Source organism: Aotus nancymaae, unplaced genomic scaffold, assembly GCF_030222135.1.
Source record: "Aotus nancymaae isolate 86718 unplaced genomic scaffold, 86718_ANA_hifiasm-v0.15.2.pri h1tg000002l, whole genome shotgun sequence".
In the NCBI taxonomy this organism is placed as follows: Eukaryota; Metazoa; Chordata; class Mammalia; order Primates; family Aotidae; genus Aotus; species Aotus nancymaae.
The window spans coordinates 32,679,177-32,693,718 of NW_026988413.1; the positions used below are offsets into that span (position 1 = coordinate 32,679,177).

At 35.4% G+C, this 14,542-nt stretch overlaps 1 protein-coding gene across 4 annotated transcripts in view; it reads right to left on the minus strand.

Moving 5' to 3' along the window:
• Window positions 1–274: 274 nt before the first annotated feature.
• Window positions 275–14,542, minus strand: part of SPAM1 (sperm adhesion molecule 1) — a 34,849-nt gene continuing 20,581 nt past the window's right edge. For 3 of the 4 annotated variants that reach the window (XM_012473967.2, XM_012473970.2, XM_012473968.2), the window contains exons 2-5: window positions 10,227–10,337; window positions 5,757–6,916; window positions 5,205–5,294; window positions 275–837 (exon numbers count right to left, since the gene is read on the minus strand). In XM_012473967.2, the coding sequence (XP_012329390.2) occupies window positions 352–837; window positions 5,205–5,294; window positions 5,757–6,710 (1,530 nt within the window). In that variant the 5' untranslated portion in view covers window positions 6,711–6,916; window positions 10,227–10,337 and the 3' untranslated portion in view covers window positions 275–351. Of the gene's footprint in view, window positions 838–5,204; window positions 5,295–5,756; window positions 6,917–10,226; window positions 10,338–12,404; window positions 12,491–14,542 lie in introns of all 4 variants that reach the window. The other variant, XM_012473969.2, reaches the window with a different exon arrangement.

The following is a 14,542-nucleotide window of genomic DNA, read 5'->3' on the forward strand; positions in this document are numbered from 1 at the left end:
AAGTTTTAATTTCATCAAAATGTCAGTGTCTTGTGCAGAGTGATAGTGTTGAAACAATCCTAGTAGTTTTGCAAGTCAAACAGATAATATGAGTTTCTGTACTCTAAACTGGAGAATTTACACAAGCCATTGACTCCTGGAATACAAACCCTTGAACTCATAGTTGAGAATTCATACAATATAGCAGTGTTTGTCAAGTATAAATGAAATCATCAGTTTCTAGGTATAGTTATTCAGAAAGAACTTTCCAAAAATGATCTTTCAACAAGAGCTATTCTTTTCAGAAATTTAATTAGTCTAAAACGCACACTTTAAGATGGACATATTGTTCATTTCAGCTAACATGTGCAATTACAAACTCACTACACAAGAAATAAGAAACAAAATAGTGACAATGAACATTGTGGCAGATGGTGTGGAGGATGAGGGATTGTAGAAAATTTGAGAAGATTCTTCTGTCTCCTTGGGAGGTTTTAGAGAGGCATCTATACAGACACCATCCGCAATACATACGTCAACAGCATCAGTGTCTTTTACATCAGCTTTCGCCTTACAACTCAAAGTGGTATAACAGCTGCAATAAAATTTTTCCGAAAACTGCTCCAGGTCTTCAAATGTTGGTTTTCCATGAACTGTGAACTTTCCACCTTTCTCAATTTCAATAGCAAAATTATCTGGGTTCAGGTGAAGATAGTCACTTGAATTCCAGTCTTTCCTTATACACACTCCTTGCTCCTGGCAAAGGACTTGGCTACACATTTTGGCTGCTAGTGTGGTGTTGATTATATAAGGATTCAGTACAGTCTCCATGTAAGTGTCTAGGAGCAAGCAAGATTTCTGTAAAATTATAAGACAGTCAGAATACCAAAGGACAAGTTAGTTCACATGTGAATTAATTTAGTGCAATAAGCAATCTTTTACAGAAGAATGAAAAATCAGATGTGGCAAAAAGTAGAAGATATTTTCTTTTTTTACCTAACCAACAAGATTATTCAGTTTTTTGTAACATTTGTAACTTTCACATGCCATTTCATTCCACTGAATAATTGACCAATTGAGGCTTAATATTCCTTATCCTTGCTCTTCCTTCATAATTCATAAAATAATCAGGGGGATAGAATGCTACAGCTGTTACAGTATGTTAGAGTATAGTCTCTGGGATCCATTTGCCCTGATTGGAGTCCCACTTGCATTAATGACTAGCTGTATGAACTTGGGAATTTCTTAAGCTTTCTAAGTCTTAGTTTCCTACCTGGGTGACTTTGGGCAAACTGATTAACTTGATTATGCCTCAGCTTTATCATCTGGAAAAAAAGGATAATTATGATGCCTATCTCATAAAGTTGTTGTGAAAATAGATTAAAAAAAAGAACAATACATATAAATGTGCTTAACATAGGGGCCTACCATATCTTCAGGTGACCCTCAATAAATTATAAATAAATTTAAGAAGCACTACATTTGTCAGGGAATTTTTTTTTCCTGAGACAAGGTCTTACTCTGTTGCCCAGTCTGGAGTACAGTGGCACAATCTTAGCTCACTGCACCCTTGATCTCCTGGGTTCAGGAAATCCTCCTGCCTCAGTCTCCTGAGTAGCTGGAACTATAGGCATATGCCACCAGATCTGTCTAATTTTGGTTTTACTTTTTGGTAAAAGTGAGGTCTTACTATGTTGCCGAGGCTGGACTTGAACTCTTGGGCTCAAGTGATCCTCCAACCCCATCGTCCCAAAATGTTGGGTTTACAGGCATGATCCACCATGCCTGGCATACCAGACAAGTTTAAACAGCATGGAAAACGGTGATTTATAAATTGCTGACTCACATAAACTAAACATGTTCAACTGAGTATACTTTATATTTAATGTTAAATATAGTCAAGTTATGGGTGAATAACGACAACTCTTTTACAAATTTGGCAAAGCATGAGTGATGGCTAACCAAAATGATTCATCTTGAGACCAGTATGTTCTAAACCCTGGACATTGCCCTTTGAGAAATATTAAAGATAATCACTTTTTTTCATAATCAACAGTTTTATTGAGTGAGCTGGTTGTGTCAGTCCTTTATCAAACCAAAGGAAGTGGTGGTGGTAGTTACGCAGGCATGTGAAGGAATCTTGGCAGCTTCCATCTGAATATACTTCTTTTAATCTTCCTTGAGATGATGTCATCTATTGTTGGCAGAATAACTGATTCCCAAAAATGTCTGTATCCTAATTCCCTGAAACCTGTGACAATGTGAGCTTACATAGCAAAAGAGACTTTGCAGATGTGATTAAGGGAATGGGTCTTGAGAAGGGGATATTATCCTGAATTATCAAGATGGACTCAATGTAATTGCATGAGTCCTTAAAAGTGTAGAAACTTTTCAGGCTCGGTTAGAAAGATGAAATGAAGGAAGGAGAGATTCAAAGTGTAAGACAGATTCAACCCACTTTGGCTGACTTTCAAGATAGAAGAGGGCCGTGAGCTACGGAATGTACTGGCCTCTAAAAGCTGAAAATTTGTCAGTAGCCAGTCAGATAATGTGGATCTCATTGCTAAAACCACCAGGAAGTGAATCTGCCAAATGAGTAAGTATCTTTTCCTAGAAAGGACAACCCTGCTGTCACTTTGATTTTAGCCATTGAAACCCATATGAGACTTTTGGTCTAAGGACTACAAGATAACAAATTTCTTCTATTTTTTTTTTCCCACTAAGTTTGCTGTAATTTTTATGAAAGCAATAGAAAACTAATCCACCATCCATCTTCTTAACTATCCAATGGCTTTGAATGGTGTTTAGAATGAAATTCAACCTCTTCTCTTGACTTGTGCACAGTGTGACATGGTATAACCCTTTCTTCCTCGTGTACAACCTTCCCACATCCATTCTACATTAGATATAGTAGCTATTGCACTAGCACAGCAGGACCATTTCAGACTGCACTTACTGTTCCCACTGCTTGGAATGCTCTTTCCTCTAATTTTTAACACTGTTGACTTCATCTTGTCATTCAGATGACAGTTTTAAATTAGATAACACCCTTCTCTGATACCTTCCTTGTTAAACTCTCCACATCTCTGTTTTAATTCTCTGTATAGCACTTACCATATCAAATATTTTTCTTACCTGTGTACTTTTTAAGTACTCATAAATTCTGAGAGTACATAGACTTTTTCAATATTCTCCAACACTATGTTCCAAATACAAGGAACATGAGAATTTATAACAAGTTCAAAAAACATTGCAGTTGCTTTCTCAACTCCACAGAGACAAAGATTACACAAAGAGGAGTAAAGGATGAGAATGACTTGAGAATCATTAACTTGCATAATTTGTAGTCTATGGAAATACATTAAAATTGGCTCTCTGATAGGTAAGACTTGGTTCTTATCATTTATATATATATATTTATGGTATAAATACTCCTGCCATGGCCAATTTCAACCTACTGCCCAAACATTACTGAAAGTAGATCTGGGAATTCAGTATACCACCATTATACATTTTGGTAGCATGGTGTGGAGTAGCACATTATTACATAGTATTTTCATTTATAAAGATAGAAGAGATGTCAATAGTCTCAAGAGCATGGATCATGGTCAAATGAGATAAAATGACTGATATATTAAAATGTGTCACCTGTGTTTTAACATAATTTTTATTGTTAAGTTTTTATCATTTGATTTTTAATAATGGCTGTGATTAACAACTGGTTCACAAAACTCCTGAATATTTAACAATTAGTCTCAGCTGGGACCAGTACGGCTGGCTCTGTCACACCACTAGATCTAATAAGATGGAATGAAAAGAAATGACTTACTTGCATTTGTTTTATGACAATTCCAGTAACTGCGAGTAAACCCGCAATTACTGGTTTCTTAAGTTGTCAATGAATCAGAGAAAACATGACAAGTAATCCATGACTATTGATTACAAATGACATGGAAAAAAGGGGAAATAATGATAGATCTATTATTTAAAATGATCAGAAGTTGAGAAAGGTAGCAGAAATATATACAACAAACTCTAGAGGGGACAATTTTGGGACAATGCCATTAAGGAGAAAATAGTCTTATAAAAGTTGAAAGACTGTGTTTCTGTTATGGATAATGCTGAAGATGATTTGAGAGGCATAGTAGTAGAATGTGAATCTAAGATTAAAGTGCCATTAAAAAACAAGGGTGACACTTAAATAGTGTGTTGTGTCATCCTACTTATTGAGGAATGCCTGATTCACTCCTCAGGGTAAGAGTGGAGTTTTCAGTTTATTTTTAAAGAAAATAAAATAGTATGAAAATTTATAAATATTTATAAATTTCTAAATAATAGGATATTTGAGAAGGAAGTTTATGGATTGGGAAAACAATAAAAATTAAGAATTTACTTAAGAAATTATCATTTTACAATGATTTTCTGACACATAAAAGACTTTACCAAGGGCCATATACCTTTCTCTGGATTTATATTTTCTGTTATTTCTTTATATTAGAGATCAAATTGGAGCCAAAAGAATTATGCAAAATAGGCAGAAGGGCTCAGATTACCTTTTAAAAATCTCATAAATGTAACTGCTGTTAAGTATTTTTAAACAAAGGCTATGTCTATTCTATCCAGAGGACAAGAGATGAATATAATTCTTCTCAAGGATTTCTTGGACTACTAGAGTGTAGACTATTTGCTAAGGTCCTAAGATAGGACTCCTGGGCCATGAGCTTCATCTGACATTCTTCATGGTACGTTCATCGTTGGTATGTCCACATCCACCAGAGAAGAAAAAATTCAGCTCCAACTCAGCAATGTCCCTATGACAGCTTTACTCTTGAATTAAGTCAGGAAAGTTGATGAGTTGGGAGATAAAGATCTGATATAGAGAATTAAACAAGAATGAAAATTAAGGAACAAAGACCTATCTTCTGACACCAAGCACCATGGCAGAAAATTTGACATTGTAGTCTTGTTTTTGCTACTTATCAGTTATGTAGCCTAGAGAAATTCAATTATTCACTAAATTTCTATTTTCCCACTGGAACATGGGCATACTATTTTCTGCCTTATAACCATCACACATGTGTATTTTGATTCAACCAGTATTAATTGAGCACCTATTACTATATGCCAAGCATAGTAATGTTTATTTTCTTATTTAGTAACAAAGCAATCACCCAAAACATTAAATGCAGAAATATTTTCATCTATTTACTACCAATTCAACTTACCATACTTCTCATTATACTGAGGCTTCCCCATATTACAATTCCAGAAGCACCCAGAGCAACAGTTTCACCAAGTGTATACACAAGTTCATCCTGGAAAATGTGATAGGAAGAGTTAGCACATAAAAAATAAAATGAAAGTGCTATGCATAGGACAGTAACACCAAAGCCAAGCATGCTGACCCAATAATAATAATTTAAATATTTCCCGACTATTTCTATCTCTTACACAGCCATTGCCTTACTATAGAACAAATAAGATACTATTATTCTTTCAATCTCTTCTATTGAAAAGAGAACAGGCCTAAGAAAGAAAAGAAACTGAGTTCATACACTGTCTATACTACCTAATTCCCCCTGCTTGCTAAGAGATAATGAGATTACATTAAATATTAGATGTATTCTTATTTTGCATTCATATAATAACATAGAACTACTTTTGTGCACATTCCTATTATTAAAAGCTAGATTTCACTCTCTTCAAAAATAGTATTAAATTTCAATAAGCATCTTTTGTTAATTTCATTTCATAGCCCTCAGGCCTTGATTACTTACCTGAGAAAGGAATCTCAAAACCTGATCAGTAAAAACTAGGCGGGCATATACAAAAACCGGAAGTGGACTGTTTGCATCGGGTATTTTAGAAACCCTAATGGCTTCCTGGACTCGATTGCGCACATAGAGCATAGCAGCTATAGCAGACTGTTGGGTGTTCAAATAAATGGATGGGTAAAGAGCAGTGCTTTCATTCCACAACCAGCTGAGATCATCGTTTCTTTTTATTTCTACATTGAAGCAACTTCCATTGTAACCAGGTTTCTTATAGTGATGGTTGTAACAGTCCGGAAAAAGATAATAACCCCACAAGTGATTTGGCCGAAGTGCTTTTCCCAGTTTTATAGTCTCTAGCATGAAATCCTTTGCTGCCTTTTCAAATTCTTGTTTTGCTATATCAGTGGCTTGTGTGAGATTAAGTTGTACGTTTCGTTGCTGAACCATCTCAATAGACTTATTCTTGTAAATATCTTTAGGTTTCCAGTTTCTTGCCCAAGTGGGTCTCCATTCTTCCCAGTCAATAACACCCATTCCCAGATTGTCTACTGGCATATAAAAAGTAACGTCTTTCCTAGCTTTGTCCAAATGATCTTGTAAGGGCATCTTCTGGGGGATTCCTCCATTCATAATTACTCCTGTCGTTGGATCTATATAAGGATAGTAGCCAAGTCTATCAACATAAAATATAGTAACACCTTGCCCAGTGATGTTTATTCGGGGGCTTCCTATTAAAGAGAAGAGGCTCATATCTAGTGGCTCATCAAATTTTCCAAGACAAGATTCAGACGGGGCATTCCAGGCCCAGAGAAAAGGCACATTTGGGATAATAGGGGGTGCTCTGAAATTCAGAGTCAAGGAACATGGAATCAGAAGGAAGGTGAAAACTGTCTGGGATACTCCACTGGATTTAACAAAGCTTCTGAAAAAGATGTGCTTGAATTTTAGCACTCCCATTATAAAGAGTAATGACTATGAAAACATTTATTTCTTCCTACACACTTTGGTTTACCCAAAATTTGATGCAAAGTATGAGCACAGATGAAAGAGAATGGAATGAATTCACTTTGATGAGTAAAAAAGTATAATGATTATGCTACATTTAAATATTATTATTCTTGTTTCATATTTTAGGATTGTTTTGCAAGTTGCATCACCTATAACTGAAAAAGAAATACAGAATACATTGTTATCACTCATTTTATAATAAAGAATGTAAGCTTTACCAAGTTCTCAACTTTAAGTTCAGGGGTTTTAATTTCATTTTAGAAGGTGAAGGACCTACTCCTGTGTTTAAATCAATGAAATTATTTCCTCTTATTTATGATATAAACGCTATACTAGTTAACATTTTTCTCATCTTCCCAAATCACTACTGGGCCTGCAGAGAGGTGAATGCAGCTATTTTTCCTTTTGCCTGTCTGAGTATACAGAATGCTGTACCAAGCAATGCCTTAGCAAAAGCCCACTGAATGAAAATAAATTCCAAGTTGATCCTCTCATTTTGTTTATTGCTTCTTGAAAGATCACTTTATAGCACTCTGCCATATACTGAAAACAACCTTTCATAGAATTGTGAAATTCCATCTTTTTTTCTTTCTTTTTTCACTTTTACTTTCTTTCTTGAAGGAAAGCAAACTTACTTCTGCCAGAAGTAGTAAATCAACAGCTTGCTTGAATTTATTGAATTTATTGAATCAACCAAAGACTTCTACTAACAAGTTGAAAGGCTCCTTGGTACACTACTCAATTACATCTTACAATAATGTGCTCCCACGTTTAAAGTTAATAAAACATTTTACTACTTTACATTTTCTACTAAAAGCATTGGTTCTAGCCTAACTTAAGAAAAGCAATGTATAGATTTTGGTCTTTTTATAGGTTTGATAAGTAATATTGTATTGTCATTCTGATTGTGACAAAGTGAGGTATAATAGCACATACTTTGGCTGTATTAAACCACAAAAGTGGAACAATAAAATGGTCTGGGCCAAAAATTAAGTTAAACTACGTATATACTCAGCATTTTGTATTTGCAAAAATTACCTGCAAGAAGATGTATTTATATGTTCTGTGAGTCTAGGAGGGAACTGGAAACTTTTAAAAAAATTAGATTAGTAGTATACTGCTACATGAAACTATAACAAGAATTATACTATTCCTCTCAAGATATGTGTCCTTACCATAGCAAATTATCCAGTCATTCCCATTGCTGAAAAATAAATTAATCTAAAGAGATCACCATAGTCAAAATAAAATAAAATCATAATGACCATTATAGTCTCATGTTTTGAAGATAATGATTTTTTTCCCTTATGTTTAGAACATGTAAAATAGCTAAAGATTTTTGTAGTTTAAATACTTATAAATTTCTTTATTCAGTACATAGATAATCTTCATCTAAAGTAATATTGGGGAAAAACTAATTGCTTTTAAATACCGACTATTGATACTAATGCCTGAATGGCAGGGACAGAAAGAAGGAAGTGGAATAAAGGATTAGCTTTCTCTGTATCTCAGGGAAGGAGTAAGCTAAACTTATTGAAATTAACATTCAAATCTATTTCCACATAATCATTTTATGTAAGGAAAACACAGGGGCCGGGCACGATGGCTTATGCCTGTAATCCCAGCACTTTGGGAGGCCAAGGCGGGCAGATGACCTGAGGTCAGGAGTTCAAGACTAGCCTGGCCAACATGGTGAAACCTCATCTCTACTAAAAATACAAAAATTAGCAGAGCATCATGGCAGGCTCCTGTAATTCTAGCTACTCAGGAGGCTGAGACAGGAGAATCACTTGAACCTGGGAGGCAGAGGTTGCAGTGAGCCAAGATAGCACAACTGCTCTTCAGCCTGGGTGACAGAACAAGCCTCTGTCTCAAAAAGAAAAAGAAAAAAGAAAAACATGGGGCAGAATGAGCCTATTGAGAAGGTCTATACCCACTGAAGTCTTCAAAAAAGAATGGACACTTCTATGCTTGAAATTTTACTCAATGAAATATCTTTTCCTCAGCATAAATCAAAGCCTTGAAACAGAGAATTGGCTCAAAATTGAGGATAGACCTAGAAGTTAGCATCAAAAATAACATCCTTTTGTTTGAAGTATCTAATAGAAAACTTTACCTGTTTACAGAGAAAACCTGACATTGGCATAGGCAAATAATTTATAACTAAGACCCCAAAAGCAAATACAACAAAAACAAAAATGGAACAAACAGGACATTATTAAACTAAAAAGCTTCTGCACGGCAAAAGACATAATCAACAGAATAAACAGACAATCTACAGAATGGGACAAAATGTTTGCAAATTATGCCTCTGACAAAGGACTAATACCCAGGATCTACAAGGAAATCAAGCAAAATTCAGAAGAAAGCTAACAACCCCATTAAAAAGTGGACAAAGGACATGAACAGACATTTTTCAAAAGAAGATATATGAGAGGCCAACATATATATGAAAAAATGCTCAACATCACTAATCATCAGAGAAATTCAAGTCAAAACTGCAATGAGATATCATCTTACACCAGTCAGAATGGCTATTATTAAAAAGTCAAAAAAAATGTCATGGATGCAGAGAAAAGGGCATACTTATACACTTCGGGTGGAAATGTAAATTCGTAAAACCTCTATGGAAAAAGCATGGAGATTACTTAAAGGACTAAAAATAGAACTACCACCACTGCCTATCTACTCAAAGGAAAAGAAATCATTATACAAAAAGACAGCTTTACTCATGTCTTCACTGTAGCACTATTCACAATAGCAAAGTCATGGAATCAACATAAGTGTTCCTCATTAGTGGACTGGATAAAGAAAATCTGGTATATATATGCTATGGAATATGATGAAGCCATAAAAAATTTAAAAAATCATGCTCTTTGAAGCAGTATGGATAGAGCTGGAGGTCATCATTCTAAGTGAGATAACTCAGATACAGAAAAATACTGCATGTTCTCATTTATAAGTGGGAGCTAAACAATGAGTATTCATAGACGTAGAGATGGAAACAAGAGACACTGGGGACTCTGAAAGGGAGGAGGTTGGAAGGGGGATAACAGTTGAAAAATTACCTATTGGGTACATTAGTAACAATCTGGGTGATGGGTATACTTAGAAGCCCAAACCCTACCATTATGCAATATATTCATGTTACACACTTGAACATGTAACCCTTAATCTAAAGTAATATTAAGTTTAAATGTCTTTTAATGAAAAAAACACTATTAAAAAAAATAATAGAGACCTTAACAGAGAACTTCATCTCTCTGGAAAATCTTAGCTAATTTAATCCCAGGTAATAATGCCTGACCTTAACTCTCCACCAGTATTTTTAAGCTCTATACTCAATTTATAGCTATTAAAGTTGCATTTTTTAAGTGTCCTCCTTGCTCATTGTGTAGATAATTGCTTCTTAAAGCACTTCTGCTAAGTCTTTACTATCCCCCAAACCCAAACAATGGTACTTACCCAGAAGCCTGCTCTCAAAGTCCAGCCACCCAATGTGCCTTCAGTAGTATCAAGGCAGGAAGTTGACTGGTTTCAATGTCTTCCTACAGCATTGGCTAGCCATTAGCAGCCCTTTGAAAAAAAAAAAAAAGATGATTTTCTCTCAAAATAGATTTAGATTATTTAATCTTAAGATTCTGAATATACCTAAAATTCTACTTAAACTCTTATTCCTGTTGTAAAGGAATTTTATCACTGGAACACATGCTAGCTAAATCCTTTGAACTAGGAATCCCTTGTCTAAGGATAAGTTCAAAATGATTTTGTAATAAAAATTATGTAGCTATGTGTAGATATTCACACGTGGTATTCACCACTACGTATTCTAGCATCTATGAAATGAGAAAAAATAAAAAGCAAGTTCAATACCCAATGATAAGAAATGCTTAAATACAGTATTTCAGCCTGAAAGAATGTATGCAGCTATCAGAACTAGTTACAAAGATAATGATGCAACATGTAAATATGTTTGCCTAAAATACTAAGTGAAATAAAGTACAAAAATACACAGTTAAGTATACAAAAACATGTAAGTACGTGTTTAAGGAATTAAAAAACATTCTAAAATATGGAAGAATATTGGTATTTTCTGAGTGTCCATTATATATTTATGATCTTCTAATTTTCTTTCATCCAACTATCATATTGTTTCTCAAATAAAAAGTGGGAATAAATAAAATTTTAGTGTTAGAAAATAGTTTGCCAGAACAGATTTGAATCTCAGCTTCCCTTCAGTGAGGAAAGACGAATAACCATAAATCTCTCCACATATGTACCAGGTTGCTTGTACAGGAGATTCTCGTTCTTGTACAAGGACGAGGAGTTGATGATTGAGAAACTTTTTTCAAATAAATTTTACTGTGTATATTTAAGGTATACAACATGATGTTATGGGAAGATTAGGATTTTAGACGTAAGGAGAAGACAGGAAAAAAAAAGCCAAATTTCTTGGCTTAATTCTCAGCTCTTCTTTTCCACAACAAACACTTTATTTCCATGACAAATGCTTTCTCTCTAGAGAATCCTAACAGATATGGAAGTCAGTCAAGATACTGTCTTCAGAATCTACCTTTAGTGTTCCTGTTTCCTGTGAGTCTATGTATATATTATCTCAATGGAATTAAGAACTGAATTTAGATACAATACTCTTACCATTAAAATTGTTATAGATTTGGAATATAAATTATGATTATAAATATTTAAAAATTCAGAAATGTGAACAAATATTTACAAAAGGCAAGACTATAACTTTGGTGAAAGCAAACCATATCATTACTGAAGGGGGAGGGGGCAAAGAGGGTCCCAAATCTAAGTCACTCACAAGGCACCTCCTCAGTCTCCGTTTCTCTACAGTCCTTGCTCAAAATAACTAAACTTTGTTACAATATTGAACAAATGGCCCCAAGCCTCAGGAAACCTCAAAATACTGAAGGTAATTTTAGTGTTCTAAATTACTTCTGTACATACTGTGGGAATCATTCTTTAACATGAAAAATGAAAAGCAAATTTCCACGAGTGGTAGGCCCCAAGTTGATTGCCCTTGTATCCTCAACACATTTGGTAGGGTGTGTATCATTTCTAAGGTACATAGTTCATAAGTCCAACCCAAAGGCTGACTAATACCTCCAGTTACAAGTTACAGTGACTCCAAGCTAAGAACTTTAAAGAAACTTTTAAGAGACCAGCATAATGTTCCCAAAAGCAGAAAACAAGCACATATTTTCTCTTAAAGCAAAAAATTTACAAGTGTTTTCAGAAATGAAAGGGGTTTTCGTAAGATTTTTTCTAGGAAACGTCTTAAACTACGGTGTTTTATAAATAAATTGACCAGAAATAATAGATATCATAAACTTGATTCAAGAAGAGATGTAAATCCCAGGTTAACGACATTTCATCACCTCTTTTTTCCTTCCCCTTTATTATTACCGTCGTAATTATTCCTCTCCTTTGGTTCTTTCTAGCCTCATCTTAACTTTCTCAGTGTCACCCCAGATATGTTGTGAACAAACCAGAGATTCTCAAGGCTAAAAAAACTGCTTCAAATGTGGCACATTACAGAACTTCTTATCTTTTTTTTACAAAACCATACCTGCTTTTCCCTACTAAGCTATGCAGTAGAAAGAACAAAAGACGACTTACTTTCGAAGTAAAAACTGAACGTTTTTTTCTTTAATATGTGAATAGGTCAGAAGTCACTCCAATCTATTAGCTCTGCAGTATTTAACCTCTTGGGTGAGGAAAGATAGCCCTTTGCCCAGTCAGTTAAAGAAAGATTTAATCTTTTGAAGTGCTACTGTGTAATATGGTAGGGAAACGTGTGTGTGTGTGTGTGTGTGTGTGTGTGTGTGTGTGTGTGTGTGTGTGTATGTTTCGGTGTTTCAATCCCAGCAAATTCAATCTTTGAGCCAGAGTCTCGCTCTGTCGCCAAGGCAGGAGTGCAGTGGCACAATCTTACTCACTGCAACCTCTGCCTCCCAGGCTCAAGTGATCCTCCCATTTCAGCCTCCAAAGTAGCTGGGACTACAGATGCACACCACCATACCTGGCTAATTTTTAATATTTTTTGTAAAGATGGGGTTTCATCATGATTTCCAGGGTGCTCTGGAACTCCTGGGCTCAAGTGATCTCACCATCTTGGCCTCCCAAAGTGCTGGGATTACAAGCTTGAGCCATGCAGCTGGACTGATGGCTCAGCATTTGGTTAAATTAATAACATATTTTTGTAGTGTAATACAAATGAAGCATATACTTCGTGTAACTGTTTTCAATAAAGTATAGCATTTATTATAAAAGAAAAAGTAATTTCTCCTTTAAAAATTGATACAATAAAATTAACATTTTCAAAATTATAAAGCAAATTTGACATTTATTATAATTGAAAAATACTACTTTTATGAGTTTTGAAAAGAAAATAAATCTTGGGACTGCAAAATTACTGAGGCAAGGGAAAAGTCAATCTAGTAACTATGTCAGGCAAACCTGCTTCCCATTTTATTCCTAAATAAGCTACCTACAAAGATACAAAGCTACATACCTCCCTCACAATTTGCCCACAAGGAAATACCTCATGGACAAAAGACAGACAGAACTCAGAGCCTCCCACTGAGGCTCACCTGGGACATACATATCTGATTGCTTCCTCTGCCCTATTATTTATGTAAAAATGCAGATTCACTGAGCCAGACCAAATTGTGTATTCAGTGGAAGGCTGATCAAGGACCCAAAAGAATGAAACTTTTGGTCTCTTGTCTACTTACAATCTGGAAGCCCCCCACCTCAAGTTGTCCTGCCCTGCTGAACCAAACCAAGGTACATCTTACACATATTGATTGATGCCTCATGTCTCTCTAAAATGTATAAAAGCAAGCTGTACCCCAACCAACTTGGGTACATTTATCAGGACTTCCTGAAGCTATGTCACAGGCATGTCCTTAACCTTGGCAAAATAAACTTTCTAAATGTATTAAGACCTATCTCAGATACCTTTTGGTTTACGATTTGGTGACCAATGGAAAAGACTCTGCATAGAGGTGGCCCTGACCTTTGACAAATCTCTTATTGGTGCTTGGTACCAGCTTGAGCTTTTATGGCACAAACCAACAGGACAATTTACTGAAGCCTGGAAGCTTCCTTCCCTCCAGAGAATCCCCAATTGCCCAAAATTTGGTTAAGATCTAAAGTTTATTTTGCTGTACAACTCTTTTTCTGAGTTTTCCTTGCTTCCAACAAGGAAGACAAGTTTTTCTGCTTTCATGACAATGGAAGGCAGGTAACTTTTTCTTAGAGTTTGAGCTCGCTTCCAACAGAGAAGGACAGTTCGAATTTTTTTCTGCTTCTAGGATGGCAGACAGCAGTCTTTGGCCTGAGGCCAGCTCCTAGGTAAGTAGCTGAATTGGGATTTTGTCTTGTATAAAGTTATGATTAACGGCCAGTTGGTCTTAATTCTCTTTACCATTAGAGTGCTCAGCAATCATACTGTTGGAGTTTTTTTGTTGTTTGTTCTGGTCTTTCTCCCATCAGATTTGATCACCTCTACCTGACTTGGTCAAATCTGACTGAGAATTCCAAATTGTGGAGAACAAGGCCTGTGTGAATTGGCTAAAATTCCTCACATTTGCAAAAGAGAGAGAAAAAACAAATCAGGTGCTTGGTTTCTGTGTTTGCTTTCAACTGTTCTTTCGTTTACTTTTCTTTTCTTCACCCTATTCCTTCCTCCCCTTTCACCATCTTTGATACCAAGAAAAATCTAAAGAAACTTCAATGACTCAAACTCGCTA